This window comes from Panthera onca, chromosome C2 (assembly GCF_046562875.1).
Source record: "Panthera onca isolate mPanOnc1 chromosome C2, mPanOnc1 haplotype 2, whole genome shotgun sequence".
In the NCBI taxonomy this organism is placed as follows: Eukaryota; Metazoa; Chordata; class Mammalia; order Carnivora; family Felidae; genus Panthera; species Panthera onca.
This window is the reverse complement of record NC_138347.1, coordinates 76,909,014-76,926,391: the sequence shown is the minus strand read 5'-3', so window position 1 is coordinate 76,926,391 and position 17,378 is coordinate 76,909,014. Positions and strand designations below refer to the sequence as shown.

Here is a 17,378-nt window from a genome sequence, read left to right as displayed (position 1 = left end):
AGTAGGGGAAAAATTCCCCACCCATACCCCATGTTACTTTTTTCTCAGAGGAGTAGACATCTAAGGTCATTATGTTCTCTGGTATTTCCCTTATGTTACATCTTCCCTAAAATTTAGCAACAGCATTGAGCTGATGGAAACTACAGGAAAGATCCAGAGCAGGTGGGTTTGTTCACCGTCAGAGCAGAAGCCACAGTAGGGCCACTGGTTGGCTAATAGGGACTGTCATGTAACTCTGAGGTGATGCTGTTTCTGAAGTAAAGTACGCAAGGCTGAGTTAAATAGAAGGAAGACTCTTACTTCCTCCAGTCTTGACAGCCTCTTTATAACTCTGACTCTGTAACCTTCTTGATTTTTTTTTTTTAATTTTAGTATCTTAACCTTTTTTTTTTTTTTTTCACTTGCTATTTTGCAAAAGCCTCACTTACAGTTCACTGTATGATTTCCTGCTGTTGAAGAAAGTATGTGAAAGGGGAATTTTTCCTGGGCACTTTTGGGTGGGTAACTGTTTAAATGTGTGGATAATCTGCACTACGACTTCTGTGCCTCTGGGAAAAAATTATTTCTGGTGCACTCTACTGTGAATTCTGTAGTGGTGCCAATATTGTCAATATTAGATACAAAAAATAACTTCTTAAACTTTGCAACTTTTCAGAAAGCAAATGCAGTTGCCTTATTATATTGAGTTTTCTAGGAATGAAGCCAAGAGGAATGAAAGAGGCTGTCTCTACCCCGTCACGAGTGGCTCACAGGGATCAGGAGTGGTATGATGCTGAAATTGCCAGAAAACTGCAAGAAGAAGAAATTTTGGTGAGAAATTTTCATGCAAAAGTTTAGGGTGATAATCACTAAGTTTTCTTGAATAAAATTGAAATTATGTGATAGGCATTGTGATCCTCTATGAGTTGAGTATGGGTGGAAAATCAAGCTAACGGGAATAGAGTGTCCAGTTTTACTTACTGAGTAAGCATTACCATCATAATTCCATATCCCTATCTGCTGTGGAACATGATAAAACAGTCCTGCTCTGGCTGGTGGCTGGTGAAAGTATACCGGTTAAACTTCAAGGATGTTACTTAACAGCTGGTTTGAAATACTCGTGTGTTTCTATGTAAGATTTTTAAAAATGGACAACACAGATTCTAATTAAATTACCCTTTTTTTTTTTTTGTATTTTTTTGTACCATAGGCTACCCAGGTAGACATGAGAGCAGCTCAAGTAGCCCAGGATGAGGTGAGTTCTTATTAGTTAATAAGTTTTTGAACTAATACTCTTCAGAAGTAGCCCAGTAATTTTCTGCCCATAACTCTGCAATCAGTGGTCCTGACTGGATTTTGTTTAGGAAATTGCTAGACTCCTCATGGCTGAAGAAAAGAAAGCTTACAAGAAAGCCAAGGAGAGGGAGAAATCATCTTTGGACAAAAGAAAGCATGACCCTGATTGGAAGGTAAGTTCTGTTTATTGTTTTTATCTTATCTTATTTATTAATTAATTATAAAGGGGACTCTGCTTTTAGGGTAAGTTCTACCAGTGTATTTGGCATACACAAATTACTTGTATTGCATATGCAAATCTGACTCATAAATGTAATTTCATTACAAAAAATCATAATTCTTCAAAGTAATCATGAGAAAGTAACCGCTAAGATTGAAAAACTCATTCCATTCATTTTAATACCAATTAAGTTGCACATGCCACTGGTCATGAGTAATCTAAGTTTTACATATTAGTAAAATAGGTAAATATTATTACCTTACAGGAGAATGTAGTATTTTCACATGCTTTCATGTTTCCCCAGTGGCCTTTTCTCTCTCTCTCTACTTTCTCTCTGTCCATCCGTGATCATGTACCCACTGTTTCTCTTTCCTCTGACATAACTAGATCCGTGGCAGGCTGACACATACCACCAGCAGCCATCTCATGTCAGAGTATAGGAACTGCCTAGCATGAGCTGGGACTGTTTTCTTCCACTCATTAATCAGGAACACTAGACAAAATGGTTACTGACCACAGTTTATTCTTCTATAGTCTAATTTTTGTACGAGGTGGGTGCAAGTTCAGTTTAACAGACTGCACTCATTAGTTACTGTGTGCACTGCACCACTGTGGACTTGCAGGGAAAGACAAAGATATATTTTCCTCATAATAATATATAACGTAGGAGGAAGACAAACTAGACAGGTAACAAATACAGGGTTGAATTGGCTGAAGAAAGCATAGTAGAAGAACAGAGGAGTTGCTGGGGCCAAGAATTCCTATAGTAGAGGCTTTTCAGAGGGAGTTTGTACTGGGCCTGGGAGGTCTCAGCTAGGGTGTGTATCCACGCATAGTTGATGTTTAGCGCTGTTCTCTCTTTCTCTTCTCTCTCAAACAAATTCCTGCCTTGGATCTCTGGTTCGGTCTGAGTCTCAGCATTGATCAGGAGGAAAAAGAAGACATAGAAACCATGATAATCGTATTGCTCTGCTATTTCCTATTGCTCAGTTATTCAGTTGTCGGTCGAAAAACAAATGAAAGTATTTTTTCCATGTTAATTATTTATAGGTATCTCCTTCTTTCACCCTCCTAGTAATTCAGGATTTTTCCTGATGTATTTTATTTTAGAAGAAGGGCTCCCAAATGCTTCTGCTTATACAAATTTAAGCTACAAATAATTGCCCAGAAGTTACTCAGATTCTTTGTTAACCCAGCTATGAAGGAGTAGGTATTTTTGAGGATTGCACATCAGGCAAGTAAAAGGGGAAAGGTCGCATGTCTAGCAAGTGTTCTAGCAAATTAGAGTCTGATTTCTAGATTCTATAATTGGTTCTGGTAGAGTTCTTCTCTTAGAAAGGTTGGACTGAATGTTCCTTAGTGTCCTAGCTTGAAAATCACCATCCCCAAATCAGATTTTCAGAAATAGGTTTAAGGGCACAGACCAACATTCCACAGACTGGAAGTTCTGGTCAGCTGCTGTGCAGCTATTATGTTAATAATGGGTGTCCAGGTGTATTCCTGTGGGGGAGCATGTTCATGTGTGTGTCGCCCATTCATCTGGCTGCATTGACAGCTTCCAGCATACTTTTGTGACTGTAATTTTTTTTAAATCTCTGAGTGGCCATATGTAAAAATATTTCATGTTGTTCGACTGAATGTAAGTAACTTGAAATTACTAGAGTTTGGCATGATTTAGATATTTTCTAAACCTAATAATTTTACTTTTGTTTTCTATATGTGGGCTTTTCTTTTCTGTCATTTTTTTTTCCTTCTTTTTCTGTCCATAGCCAAAAACAACTAAATCGGCACACTCAAAGTCAAAAGAAAGTGATGACCCTCACCGTTCTAAGAATGACAGGCCAGCAAGGTAAGATGACACTTGAAGAGGGGAGTGAGGAACTTGACTTTGGGGTGAGTAAGGAGTTGTGGATTGTCTGAGAAGAGTATTCTCTGGAGAGGAGATCCAGAAATCGGCAGCTGTGAGACGGTATCAAGTCTTGTGGGAGTATTCTCAAATTTTGTTTGCATTCTCTTTTTTTCTTTTCAATTTTATTTTTTATTTGTTAAAATTTACATCCAAATTAGTTAGTATATAGTGCAACAATGATTTCACGAGTAGATTCCTTAGTGCCCCTTACCCATTTAGCCCATCCCCCCCACAACCCCTCCAGTAACCCTCAGTTTGTTCTTAAATTGGGTTGAACAAGCCAAATCAGGAAAATGATCATTTTACTGGAAACTAGGGTTTATAAAGAATGATGTGTTTTTTGGTAGGACCAGTTCCTGTCTTTGGATTCACTGAACTGATACCCTCAGCTAAGAAGGGATGAGATTGATGTTTTTCCCAGTAAAATCCCAGGTTTTAAAGTTTTACTAAGTTTTATGGTCACATTGGTATGCGCATGATATTTACACATGCTTAAATTCATTTCTGCATGAATCTCAAAGCCTTGGCAAACACTTAGTTTGAGTCATGGCAGTCTATTCTGAATCCCACTAGATCAAGTAGCTGTGGCTGTGGTGTATGTACTTTCTGACTTCTCTCAAACAGCCTTGGGTTTCAGTTAATGGACCAATTGCTGTCTTTCTACCTAAGTGTAGACAACATTTAAGTCTCTGGGGAAGCAGAAAGCAACCTTTTTTTTTTTTTTTTATTTTTTTTTTTATTTTTTTTATTTGGTCCTTTATTGATTTTTGTTGCTTTTCAAAACAAAACAACATAATTGGACTAGGAAGAGAGAATATTATATACAAAAAGACAAAAGTAACACTGAGTCTGACACTTTGAAAACTCTGTTAAAACCTTGAATTTTCATCCTAATTATTAATATCTGTTTTAATTCTAAAACATAAATTTTATCACACTGAAAAACATACAATGTTGTTGCCACTCATTGCCCACACTTAAGCTGCTAGACTTGTTTTCTTAAAGTGAATATATTTAGTGTCTTTAAAAAGCCATAGTCTATTTTTAAACTCACGGGCTTTCAGAAAGTAAATATCCTTCGGAAAACTACATCAGGTTTGTAAAGCTCTTAGGGCAACACTAGTATATTCTGTCAATTGTATAAACTTGGTTCTTCTTGTATCTTTTAGTTAAGCACATGCCAGAGGTTTCTTTATGGCATACTTTATAATTATGTACTTTTATTTTCATCCCTGCAATATCCAAGTTAAAAAAGGAGTAACTCATCTGTTCTCAGTAGGTTAATAGGTGTGGTTTATTATGCTTTCTTTAGTCAGCTGAATTAAAATCTTTAGGCTTACTCTGCAATCTTCAAAACTTGTGGGCTCTTTAGAACACTAATAATTTTCATATCAGATATGATAGAACAATCTGTAATGGCTATTTAAAAAGATGTATTAAAGTTGAAAACAAGTTTTTGAAATATAATACGTACTTTTAAAAATATTTGGCATATTGAAAGAATGGATAATCAAATGATCCTGTATTAAAAATGGCTATTATAAATGAATGAAAGTGACCTATGACTGGTAGAACTGACTGGAGAGAAACATTTGTCTTTAAGTATCAGTTACAGAAAGATTTTTTGTGTAGATACAGATATAGATACAGGTAACAAAAAAAAATTAGAATTTTACGAAATCTCTATTTTCATAGTTAGAAATTAAGCCTAGTATTATGGTTGCCTTATACAACTAATACTGGAATATATGCTTTCTGATTAGAGTCTATGGTTTCCTCTTTCACATTTTTTCCCCTTTTTCTTTCTCCTTCACATTTAATTATAGTAGATTTAGTTAGCTATTTGTACAGAAAGAGATGGTTTCAGGGATTGAAAAACATGGAGCTTCCTAGGTCTAGAAGTTTACTTCAGTGCAGTGATAATAGTAGTAGAGGGAAGACAAGTTATTGGGAGGAGCTTATAACATTCATGGTCAAGAATCAGTTTCTTTGTCCATTACTCTATCTAAGGAAATGGGAGTATCAGCTGGCAATCTGAATTAACTTCAACTCTTTGTAACTGGAAAAAGTTTCAACCAAGTTCTAAAATCTTTTAAGTATAGTATTTTATACTGATACTACTACCTGGTGTTTTATTTACATTTTTCTCTCAGAAAAGAGAAAACTTTATCTTAGAGTAAGCAGCAGTTACCAAGAAAGAACTGCTTCCTGTTTTCATGAAATTTATCATCTAAGCAATTATACAAATAACCATTATGTTGAATGCTTTGGATGAAAAGTGCATGGTATCATAAGAAAAGAAGGAAACAGCCTAGTCTGGTATCTAGGAGGGCTTCTTCAATGACTTCTGAGTAAATTCTGAAAGGTATTTTGCCTGTATTGCTAACTTAAACATGTATGTCATTTCATGAGAACAACAGGAAACAGGTATTCCCAATACATACAAAACTATAAAACAAACTGTTGGTTAACAGGATTTTTCTAATTTTGGATGTGAATACCCTTCACTTTAAAACAACTATCTCCAGTGCAGTGAATCTGTTTGATAGGCATCACTGAATGCCATAAGCCAAGATTTGTCCTCTGTATAATCAGAAACTAAGGAGAACAGCATGCAAAGAGAACTGAGGGCATTCTAGATTGACTTGTTTTACCCTAGTGGATGTGTGGGAGTTCTGTGCAGTGTTGCACATGTTGACATCCTTTTCCTTGATGAGGAGTTGATCGTGAGGTAGTAATATTGTTTGTTTGTTTATTTTTAGGAGTCCCATTTGGCTTTTGTTTTTCTGGGTTTTGATCATTTGATATAAGAGTTTGCAAAAATGTAGAGATGAGGCTCTGCTCCCTGATTCCCAATCCCTTTTTCTTGGGTCTAAGTTACTTCTTTAACCACCTGTTTTTTGAAGTTGAGTTTCTTAATTCTAGTTCAGATTGTTTGTCTCAACTCTTCCTGCCAACTTATAACACTGCTTTTTAAGGTAAATGTTATGTCAGTCGATAACAAAAGAAAAACACTATTTAATATTTAATATTTGTTAAACACATAGTTCAAAGTGAAAAGTAAGAAAAATGAAAAATACCATATCATTTATTATGCTTACATTAATTGTATGTGTATAATAAATGCATGAAAGTATTAAAATATAAGCCAAATACCATTTAAAAGTATAATATACAGACTATATATATATGTATATATATACATATGTATGTGTGTATATGTGTACATATATGTGCATCTGTGTATATGTATACGTGTATATATGTACATAAATGTATATATACACACATATATGTGCATATATATACACACATATGTATACATATATACATATGTGTGTATATATATGGATATATATATATCCACACACATGTACACACATATGCATATGTGTGTATAGTCTTGGATGCAGATACTACTGCTGATAAAAATACACATCTATGTAGCAGACCATAGCATAGTAAATAGCACAAATTTTGAAGTCCAGGTGAGTTTGAGTCCCAGCCCTGCCACTTAACAACGGTGTGTGCTTGGACAGATAACTTACTTCATCTCACCTAATTTAACTCTAAAATATGTGTATGACAGTTACCATGCAGCTTGTCCTGAAAGTTAATTGACATCATCTGAGTAGAACCCATACCACAGTCCTCAGTATATACACAAGTTTGTATCCTGTGGTGACCTGTTGCAGACACTGAATACCCAAGGAGAGACCTATTGCTTAGGGACAGAGTGAGAAATTTGAAATCACGTGTCTATATTCTTCTATGAAAGAGACTTTGTACCAAGGTTACCATAACTTTCTGAATTGCAGTATACTTATGCCTTCCAGCTACAAAAAGCATCGTACAACATGGTTAGATATTTGACACATTATGTTACCTATCTGGTTCCATGCTTTAACACAACATTTAAGTGTACCTTTGAGAAGCAACAACCAAAAAAAGGAGAGATTTTGTTCTTCATCTTCATCAATGTCAAACTAAACTATGTTTAGTTTTAGAATAATAAAAATTTTAGAGTAGGAGGGGCGCCTGGGTGGCTCAGTCGGTTAAGCGCCCGACTTCGGCTCAGGTCACGATCTCGCGGTCCGGGAGTTCGAGCCCCGTGTCGGGCTCTGTGCTGACTGCTCAGAGCCTGGAGCCTGTTTCAGATTCTGTGTCTCCCTCCCTCTCTGACCCTCCCCTGTTCATGCTCTGTCTCTCTCTGTCTCAAAAATAAATAAACGTTAAAAAAAAAATTAAAAAGAAAATTTTAGAGTAGGAAAAATTTCCCTTTGTTTTTTTTTATATTTTGTCTTCTTTTGACATGAAAAATTGCCAATGTGTGACTGTCCTTTCCTTCTGTAAGCTCTGCTTTGCCCCCTAGTGGAATTAGGAACTTTGCTTTAAATTTTATATGCTGACCCTTGTCCTCTCCCTGCCCACTCCTACTTCGCTCTCCTCCCGCCTTACGTGACACCTGTCCTCCCTTTTTTTTTTCTTTCCTTAACTTTCTTTATTACTTCCCTTCTGCTCTTTCCTTTCGCCCTCTTTTTCTTCATAAAGCTTGCCAAAACAAAGTAAATTTCTCATTAACAGCAGCAGTCACACATCTCAATAATCTTTGCTTCCCTAGCCCTTAGCACAGTGCCCCACACATATTAGGTGTTCAGTAAATATTTGTTTTTATTGAGTTATGTGCATCAAAGGTTACAGTAAGCTAAAATAATTTACTCCCAAGGTTATGCAACAGGCCAGGAACTAAGATGAGAATTCTGCTACCCTGTGGCTTTGCATTTCTACCAAAAAAAAAAAAAAAAAAAAAAAAAAGTTTTTATCCTGCAGTTCATTGGGAGGTGGCTCTGTAGTCACCACGACTTAGACTGTCTCTTTAAATTCTGACTTCCCTTCAGGCCACCACCGCCTACCATGACAGAAGCTGAGGATTTGGATTACACTCATGTTACAAACCAGCATAATTCCACACGTCATTTCTCAAAATCAGAATCCTCTCATAAAGGTACGAAAAATAGATGTGGTCAAGGTTAGGATTTTTTTTTTTTATAATGCTCATGCTATGGTGGAAAAATCAAATTGTGTCTTATATGTCACTGGAGTGGTAAAATAAATTATCCTTCCTTTTTCGAAGCTCATTATAGTATTCTTCATTTGTTAAAAACAAAAAAGGTAAACAGAAAACATAACACCTTAAAGTGAGTACAAGATTGTCAATGTATGTGCATTTTCCTCCAGAGAGAATTTATAGCTTTCATCATGTTGTTAAAGCGTGCCTGTAAACAAAACAAATGAGCAAGGGCAAAAGAAAAGAGAGCGAGAAACAGACAGACAAGCCAAGAAAACAGACTGGTAACTATAGAGAACGCACTGATGGTTACCAGAAGGGAGATGACGGGGTGGGTTAAATAGATGATGGCGATTAAGGAGTGCACTTGTGATGAGCCCTGGAGATGTAGGGAAATGTTGAATCACTGTATCGTATACCTGAAGCTAATATTACACTGTATGTTAACTAACTGGAATTAAAATAAAAACTTAAAAAAGAGAAATAAAATTTAAAAAATAAAGTACACACATATACATCACAGAAAACTTCTGTCACACAAAAGAAAATGGAGACGAAGGAAATGAAGAAAGAATATAAGGTCTAAGTTAGACCAAATCTTTATTTTATTTATTTTTTTTTGGACCAAATCTTTAATTTTTTAAAAAGTTTTGTATTTTGTAAACAGCTCTCCTTACCCCATCCCTTTCCACTCTGGCATCCAGAGTTGATAGTAACACAAAAGACATTATTTAAAAGATGGAATTGGGGGCGCCTGGGTGGCTCAGTCATTTAAGCATCTGACTCTTGGTTTTAGGTCAGGTCAGGTCACGATATCACGGTTTGTGAGATCAAGCTCAGTGTCAGGCTTTGCACTGACAGCGGGGAGCCTGCTTGGGATTCTCTCCCTCTTCCTCTCTCTCTGCCCCTCTGTGCTTGTACTTTCTCTCTCAAGATAAATAAATAAACACTTTTTTTAAAAAGATGGAATTGTTTGAATGTTATCAAAACAACCCTGTACACTACAATTTCTATCAGTTGTTGGCTTTTTTATCATCACTGGATTAACTGAAAGTAGCTCATGATTTTTTTTCTCAGTTTATATACATGCATTACTTCTTAGGGGATGCCTTCCTGTCTTTGACATACATTTGATACATAATTGAAAATAACACATTGATTCTGTATATATTTTATAATCAGGAACAAAGAAAACATGAACCATTTGAAATGCATAGAGATAAAGATAAATTATTTTGCCCGAGAAGGGAGAAAACAGAGTTTTAAAGGTTTTTTCTTAATGGTGTTTCTTCTCTTTTTCTTCTTTCCAAGGTTTCCATTATAAGCAGTAAAAACCTAGGAATCTGCCTTGAAAACGGACTCACTGTAGCAAATATTTCTGGATGATACAGAATGCATTCCACGCTCAATTTTTTCTTCCTTCCTCTGTTTGTATTCCTGGGATTTACCTTCAAGTGTTTTTCAGACCATAAATAATCTTAATTCATTCACAATGTTTTGGTTATTCCTGGTCACTTGGGCAGTATAAGAAAATCTAGCTTCTGAATGTTGGCCACCTCTATGCTGCAAATGCTTCGTGGGATATAGTATCTAAAAGCTCTGTAAAATGCCATTTTTGTTAGGTATGGAGTACTGGTATCTAGAGACTAGGCTTTATTTAGCTAGCAATTAGAATTTTGTGGAGATAATGATCAGAGTAAAATACAATGTTTGGGTGTAATGCAGAATAAAAGAATATAACAAATAGCTTTTTTCGTGCATTAGTGTATGGTATATTGAAGAAAGAATCTTTTGGTTTTGTATTCTCCAGGGAAATATTAAAAATCAGAACCATAAAGTGTTAAAAAAAACAAACAAATCTGGAACAGTTGAAACATGTTATTTTGGCCACCAGGACTCTAGCGGTTTTCCATATCCTTCTAAGCCCTCTTGGGAGAATTGGCTCAGATGGCATTCCCAGACACTCTCTCTGCTGTTGCTTTCTATAGCAAGGCTTTCTGAGGCCTTGGGGTATTGGGCTATTTATTACTATTTATTGGCAAAAGTTTAATTCTATGAAATTTCAACTCAGGGCTGTGCAAAGTCCATTGAACATGAAAAAGTGAAAAACTTTTGTATCCCTTCTCTTGTTTTACATTGTACGTAGAGAGCCAAGGGCAGTGGCTGGAGTTGGGAAGATGTTCATTCATATGAGCGATGATGCCATCTTTCTCTCTGGACACAGATTGAAGTTTTCCTCCTGCTTAAAAAACAGCAGGTTTTGTTGGCAGCCACTCAAAAAATATTTTGTGTATCTGTTAATAATCAGATTAATTCGACATGAAGTTGAAGTAGATAAAATGGTTCTTTATTCAGGTATTTGGTTCGACGCATTTGTCAGTGATACATGGCATCAGATTCCATTGTACAGGACCTTTAAAGCCCTCTTTGAGAAATCTAGTCTCTGTCTAGCTTCTAACCTTGTGGAAATACTTATTTTCCCATTCTAGTTAGTTCGCATAAATGGCAATCATGTGACATATATAAATAATTTCCTTTCAGCTTGACTTTGTGTTATTTTTCATTGTATGAATCTGACGTTTTGGCATTCAAGTATGGTGTTTGCTTAGGAAAGAGATACCTAGGTGACTAGAGGAAAGGCTGTTAATCCATTCTTTTCCCACTTGGAACTGCCTTTTTTGCCTTATCTTTCCAGATAGTCTTTCAAGTCAGGCAGAATTTAGGAAGCTGTTTAGGATAGTTTCTCAGAGTGGATTTGAGTCCTTCTGTTTTGAGAAAGATCTTTATTAGTTCATAAAGTTTTTGTAGAAACTTGGGTAAAAGAGCCAACTTTTAGGAAAATGATGATCTAGGAAGAAACAAACCCTAAGAGATGTAGTCATTTTCGAGAAATGGGGAAAGAGAAAAATACAGGACTTTGAATGACCATGATGAAATTAATGAGGCAGAATCTTCATTGAAATAGGCAAGGGCAGACAAAATGGAGGACTGAGCCTTAGCCAAATTCTAGAGGGCGGTTTCAATATCCAAAGCTGAGGCCTTGTTGGCTTAAAGTAATGCTGTATTTTTCTTTGTCTGCCCTGTGATTTTGCTTCATGTTTTAAAAAGTTTTCTCTGGTAACTTTAAAGAAAAAAACACAATGTATTTTTATTTGATAGTTAAACAAATTATTTTTATTTCATAAATGTTTATTTTTCTATCTCATACAATGACCAGTTTTACTTTAAAAATTCTGCATTTATCTTACCTCTCATGTACTTTATCCAATCATATTTATTATTGTAAAATGCTGTCTGGAGACATATTCATTCAAAAAATGTCAGGCCATTTAACCCCTGGATATTAGTGTTTTAGCTGTCTTAGTGAGTGGCCAGAGGTCATAGCTCCCTGTGACACCCAATTCAACATCTGTATTGAAAATGTGTTCCTTTTTTTTCTAGGTTTTTAAAAATTAAGAATTTTAAAATATTTTAATTTTATTTTTTTTTGTAAAGCAAACAGTTTTAAAGAGTATCAGAGTAATTCTGTTCCTTTTATTGGTTTAATTCTCTTACTGTCATTCAAAGATGATAATTATTATTTTTAAGACTATAGAAGTTAACTAACAACTCTGTTTAAAGGAACTGCCAAACATTCCTCACTGTGTTCTCTGCATTTCACGTTGTTATTTTTATAAAAATGTGGAAACATTTCTTTTGTTCCTCTTTCTACTGCTGGAAGACAGACAATTGAATTTTTAGGCCCACAGTGTATTATGCTCTAATGTTATGATGTAAACTAATGCTCTGGCCTTGGAAAATCTTTGTTTCTATACCTTTCTCTGGAGGCGCCATTAACACTAATACTGCTGAATGAGCACAGTATGGAGCCTTATCATAAGGCTACTGAATGTGTATACCTTCTGCCCCCCAACTAGCTTTTTGTAACTCATTGCCTAGAAGCAAGGTCAGATAAGGGTCAGATTAAATGTTCAGAGCTGAAAAAGTTTGTAGTGTGAAACCATTGTTAGACATGATTACTTTATGGGGGACTGGACGGTTGCTACATATGCTTTAAAAGAATATTGAGATTTTTAGAAAGAGACTTTGCATAACTTTGAGCTACTTTTTCTCAAGTGACTTTACAACAAGCAGCAACAGACTAATGGACGACCAAAAAGACTTACACGTTTTGATCATAGAGAAACATCTAAATTAGAAAAGAATGATATGGATAGATGTTTCCCAGGAGGAAAACCTTTTCAGATTTTCAGTGGCCACTTGGATGTAGATCAGCATATGCCAAGGTGTGTGACCTTGGGCCTTGTGGTCTACTGAACTCTAGAAAATTGTGAACCGGACCCATTTTCCCCTTTTCTTCTCTTCTGTGGTCTGCAGCTGAACTGGATGATGCATAAATTCATTGCTAACCTTGTCCACACTTTTCCATCCATGTCAGGACTTTTCAGTATAAAAATAATTAACTTTTAACGGAGAATTATTTTTCTTCGATACTGTCAAATATTCTCCAGTTTTTGTCTTGTGCCAAATTGTTCTTTGGGAACACCTGCTATATAATATGGTGCATTCAGTTTACCACATCAGTGGTTAACGTTTTAGGGCCTTGATTTTTAACGAGTGTTGCCTTGTATAAAAATCACTTTGGGGAATATCAAGATTATTCATTTATTCAGTGATGATTTTCTTGAAAGATAATTATGGTGACTGGCTGTAAGATCTTCCCTGTAAATAAAGGAATGAGACCCTTGTGTGATCAGCTTTCTGAGGGACTGAGAACAGAATAGAACTTGCTTGCACTGAAAGACTTTTTTTCCCTCTTGGGAAAACAGTATTTGTGTAGGGAATGTTAATGTGAAAGGGAACACGGTTCAGTTAGATTTCACTGGATATATTGTGCCATATTCTTAGAACACCGGTTTTTTAGAAACAATCATAAAATAACCAAAACCTGTTTTTTCAGCCAAAAGGAAAAAACAGATTTTCAAAGTACTTTGTCCTTTACTTACTGCTCATAGTCAGAGAAGCGACTAGATAAAGTGGTCCCTCCCATTTTCTCCTCCTATCTGGTGGTGCCGTGCCTCTTAAAGCCATAGCTGCTTATCTTACCTTTGATAGAATCCTGTTTTTCTCCTTAGCTTATAACAGGTAATATGATCAGCAAGGAACAAACTGGAGACTGTCCTGATAATGCTGTATGGGGCAAGGTGTCATCCAAATTCCTCTTCAGAGAATCTCCTTTGTCCCTGATGACACTTAGGATTATGAAAGGGAAGAGTCCAGGCTGTTGTTGCTCCTGCCCTTTAATTGTGGTTAGAAATGCTGAAATTTAATTCCAGAGAAGTCAAAAAGGAAGGGGCAAACTGGCAGATTTCATGTCTTACAGAGTCACTTTTCTGATGAGACTTGCACTTTTTGCCAGCAATGTCTTGAGGAGCTGTATTGCCTTAAATTAGTTTGATTCTGACTGAGGTCAGTGTACTGTATTTCCTATATGTGAATGACTATCAACTCTCCACTGAGATATAAAATTCACAGGTGATCCCAAAACATCCTTGCTGTCAGAAACTTTGGACTTCCTCCCACTGAGCTATGGCTGATGTATACACTGATAGATCTATCACTTCATTGAGTTGCCTCTCAATCTGTGAATGAGCAGTGGCATGACCAAAAAGGCTGGTGGAAGGAGAGTGAGAATTTCTTGGCCAGATTCTTTAGGTTATCACTTCCTGAGTAACTGAGAGTTGACTGTCTTTTCTATAGTGACTACGTAGAAGATATTTCCAAAGGTTGTATTATGTAGTCAAGTCACTTATTATTGTTTTGTAAAAATTAAACCCAACACTCTTGTGTTTTTAATACCATTGACAAAAAAAGGGAGAAAACCAAAACAGAGACATTTAGTTGAAATGAGAGAACTGTTGATGTGAAGAGTGTTTCTATTTTATTACTTTTAGGAGAAAATTAACCAGGAAAACTTTTACTATGGTAAGGAAGACACCAGAGTGTTTTTATAAAGTTGTATTTGATGCCATAGACTAACAGAATCATGTAAGCAATCATGTTGATTTGTGGAAATACCTAGTCCTAAAAACCATCTTCTTCCCTTATGTATTTGTGAATACTGCCTAGGAACACATTCCTAATACATTTAATATGCTGTGGTGTGTTCTCAGCAAGCTAGAAAATATTTTTTCTTTTTGAATAACTTCTTAGCCTAGTGAGCCAGCACTGTGCTGGTTTCCACATTTCAGATAAGGACGGAATTAATTGTGCATCTTAGTTAGTGCTCCATTGTTCATTGTTGAGGTTCACATACAAAGAATAGAATTGAAAGACAGGGTTTTTGAGTGACATGTCCTTTACCAAAAAGCAAGGATTAAGAGCAGTAAAAAGACAGTTAAGAAATATACTATTACACATTGCATACTTAGGGTATGTTTTTGTTGCACTAAATTTCAGATCATAATTGGTAAAATAGTTTCTAGCTATTAAATTTAGTGAGAGGGTTTTTGATGTCAGAATTTTTTTTTAAATTTCTGATTGAATTAGCCCTTGAAATCACCATAGGCTATAACTTGAGCTCTTGCTATAAACCGAAAGCCAAATGCCCTTTTTTCAGAAATAACTATATTTTTCACCTGCCTCTTAAAGGCAGCCCACTATTTATTTCATGAAGTGTTATAAATAATGAGGAGATAGAGTGGGAAGATAGCATATAAAAATGGTGTTCCACAATGAGAATTCTCTGTAATGGGGTTTCCCTTAAAAAGAATACATCCCAGCACAATATTATATTTTGAAAAGGTGCTGAATTATAAAGTACAAGAGTATGCTCATATAAATCAAGTTGCTCAGGAAATTACAGGTGGTGCTGTCATTTGTCATATAATTTGGAAAAGTGCTTTCCTGAGGGAAATGCCCAATGTGCCATTGTCTGCACAATGCCCAGACAGTCTCAGAGTTTTTGGTAAGCCCTTTGGCATCTGGAATGTAGATATGTTTAAAAACTGAGTGAGATCTTAACCCAAGTGCTTACCAATTTGTAGCCACGCCCAGAAGGAAAGGCAGTTTTGAAATAGCTACTTCATGGAAATGAGCAGAACCTTAATGGAAAATAGTTGTCTGTCTGAGGACAGAAAGCAAAGAGGCCACCTCAAACCACATGCCTATTTAGAGATTAAATGAAACTGTGAGGGACACTCTGTGGATGCCTTAAAGGTGACTGGTGTTGAGTACTGGGTGGGTATGTACATACCCATCTGGACTAGGCTGATGGAAACAGTCTATTTCAGTTCACCTTCATACAGCACAAGTTGCTCCTGCTCATGACCTCATTGAGGACAATGAGACACATGGTGCTGGTGACTTTGAAGTGTCTTGGGAGGTTGAGGTGGTAATGTCATTCAGCACTCTCCAGTGCTCAGGCCTCCCTTAAATGCCAGTTGTACATCTACATTAATTCATCTATGCAAGCTTGTGTTTTTATGGTTTATTTTCAATACTTCTGTCCCATTTGATTCTTTAAATATCAGGTTTAACATTAATATTATGAATAATTTTTAAACCAAAGTATGTATATGTCTGTGTGCTTGTTTTCCTGGATGTTTGAGGCAAACACCAATCTTGTCCTCCTCTCTTAATAAAATCATCCATTTGTTAAGTCAATGGTCTCATGTTTTCTTTACTGCAATCAAGGACTTGGGAAGTTTTGGGGTAAGGAGTATTACTTTTTTTTCTTTATGAAGTAACCCTAATATATCTTTGTTTAAGAATAGGGTCTTCCGTTATTCCAGTTCCATCCACTATAGCCGTGAATAGCACTGATGATGATATCCAGTACATCAGAACTGTCAACAAATGCTCCCAAATCTCATACTGATACCTAGTACATTGAAGGCCTCCACAAATACTCCCACATCTAAATTTGGTTAGAGAAGTGGCTTTGTTCTGTGTGTGGTGGTTGGTGGCTTAGTTTGATGTCTCTGGGAGAAAAACAGGTAAGTGGGTGTTCACATAATAATCTGAATGCTGCAAGACTTCATGAATGCAACAGCTCTGTCTGCACTATACCTGGTATTCCATGGATTTTGAGAAAACAGATTTAGTAACAACTACCACTTAACATTTTATCTTTATAAGGTTTGTTTCTTCTTTGGTTTGATAGAGTAAACCATGCCATGGAATATACATGCCATGGAAACCGATGCTGCAGAAATTAGGAGGTAACTTAAAAATAAGATACTATTTTTCATGACTACTAAAGGATTTGTAAAGAGGTATCTAGCTTCCCTGAAATGCATTCCCTAGGCCTTAGTTTCTTCTTTGGCAAATACAGGAAATCTACATGCTCTCTGTAATATATCCATATGCATAAGGAACACCAGTCATGTGCAGGTGTTGTTAAAGAAAGTTGGTTGATATCAGCCTTCCTTTTCTGAAGAATTAATCAAAGTTGACAGTGAAAAAAGTTGACATATCTAGAGGCCAATTAAAAAAAATTAAATATGTGATTAAAGTAGCCCCCTTTAATTTGTGGTAGGAGGTACCCGGTATGATTGGGTGGATTTTGTGTTCTGTGGCTGAGTGAGTGTTAAGCTGTGGCCATGTAGTGTGGTAGGGTGCAGCACACTACAAAGCCCTTTAAAAGCAGCCAGGAGAACGTTCACCTCCTACACCTTGGAAATTGGGTGAAACCTTTAAGAAAGCTTTGGATTACTGCAAGTCACAGGGCAGGGGCAGGGGTTTGAAAACTTATTAGCTCCCCATTATATTTGGGTTATGTGCTTAAACAAAACCTCTAACATAGTGTACAATAAAGAAATCAACAGGAAAAAGAGACCTGTGTGCTAGTCCTGGCTTTGAACTTGCTTCAGGACCTTGGGTCACCACGTAGTCTCTGTAACTCT

At 36.2% G+C, this 17,378-nt stretch overlaps 1 protein-coding gene across 3 annotated transcripts in view; it reads left to right on the top strand.

The window, feature by feature from the left end:
* Positions 1-17,378, top strand: part of CCDC50 (coiled-coil domain containing 50) — an 86,159-nt gene that overhangs the window by 49,673 nt on the left and 19,108 nt on the right. For 2 of the 3 annotated variants that reach the window (XM_078453131.2, XM_078453129.2), the window contains 5 exons: positions 695-810; positions 1,190-1,234; positions 1,344-1,448; positions 3,265-3,344; positions 8,303-8,409. In XM_078453131.2, coding sequence (XP_078309257.1) covers positions 695-810; positions 1,190-1,234; positions 1,344-1,448; positions 3,265-3,344; positions 8,303-8,409 — 453 coding nt within the window. Of the gene's footprint in view, positions 1-694; positions 811-1,189; positions 1,235-1,343; positions 1,449-3,264; positions 3,345-8,302; positions 8,410-9,783; positions 16,138-17,378 lie in introns of those variants that run through there. The other variant, XM_078453130.2, reaches the window with a different exon arrangement.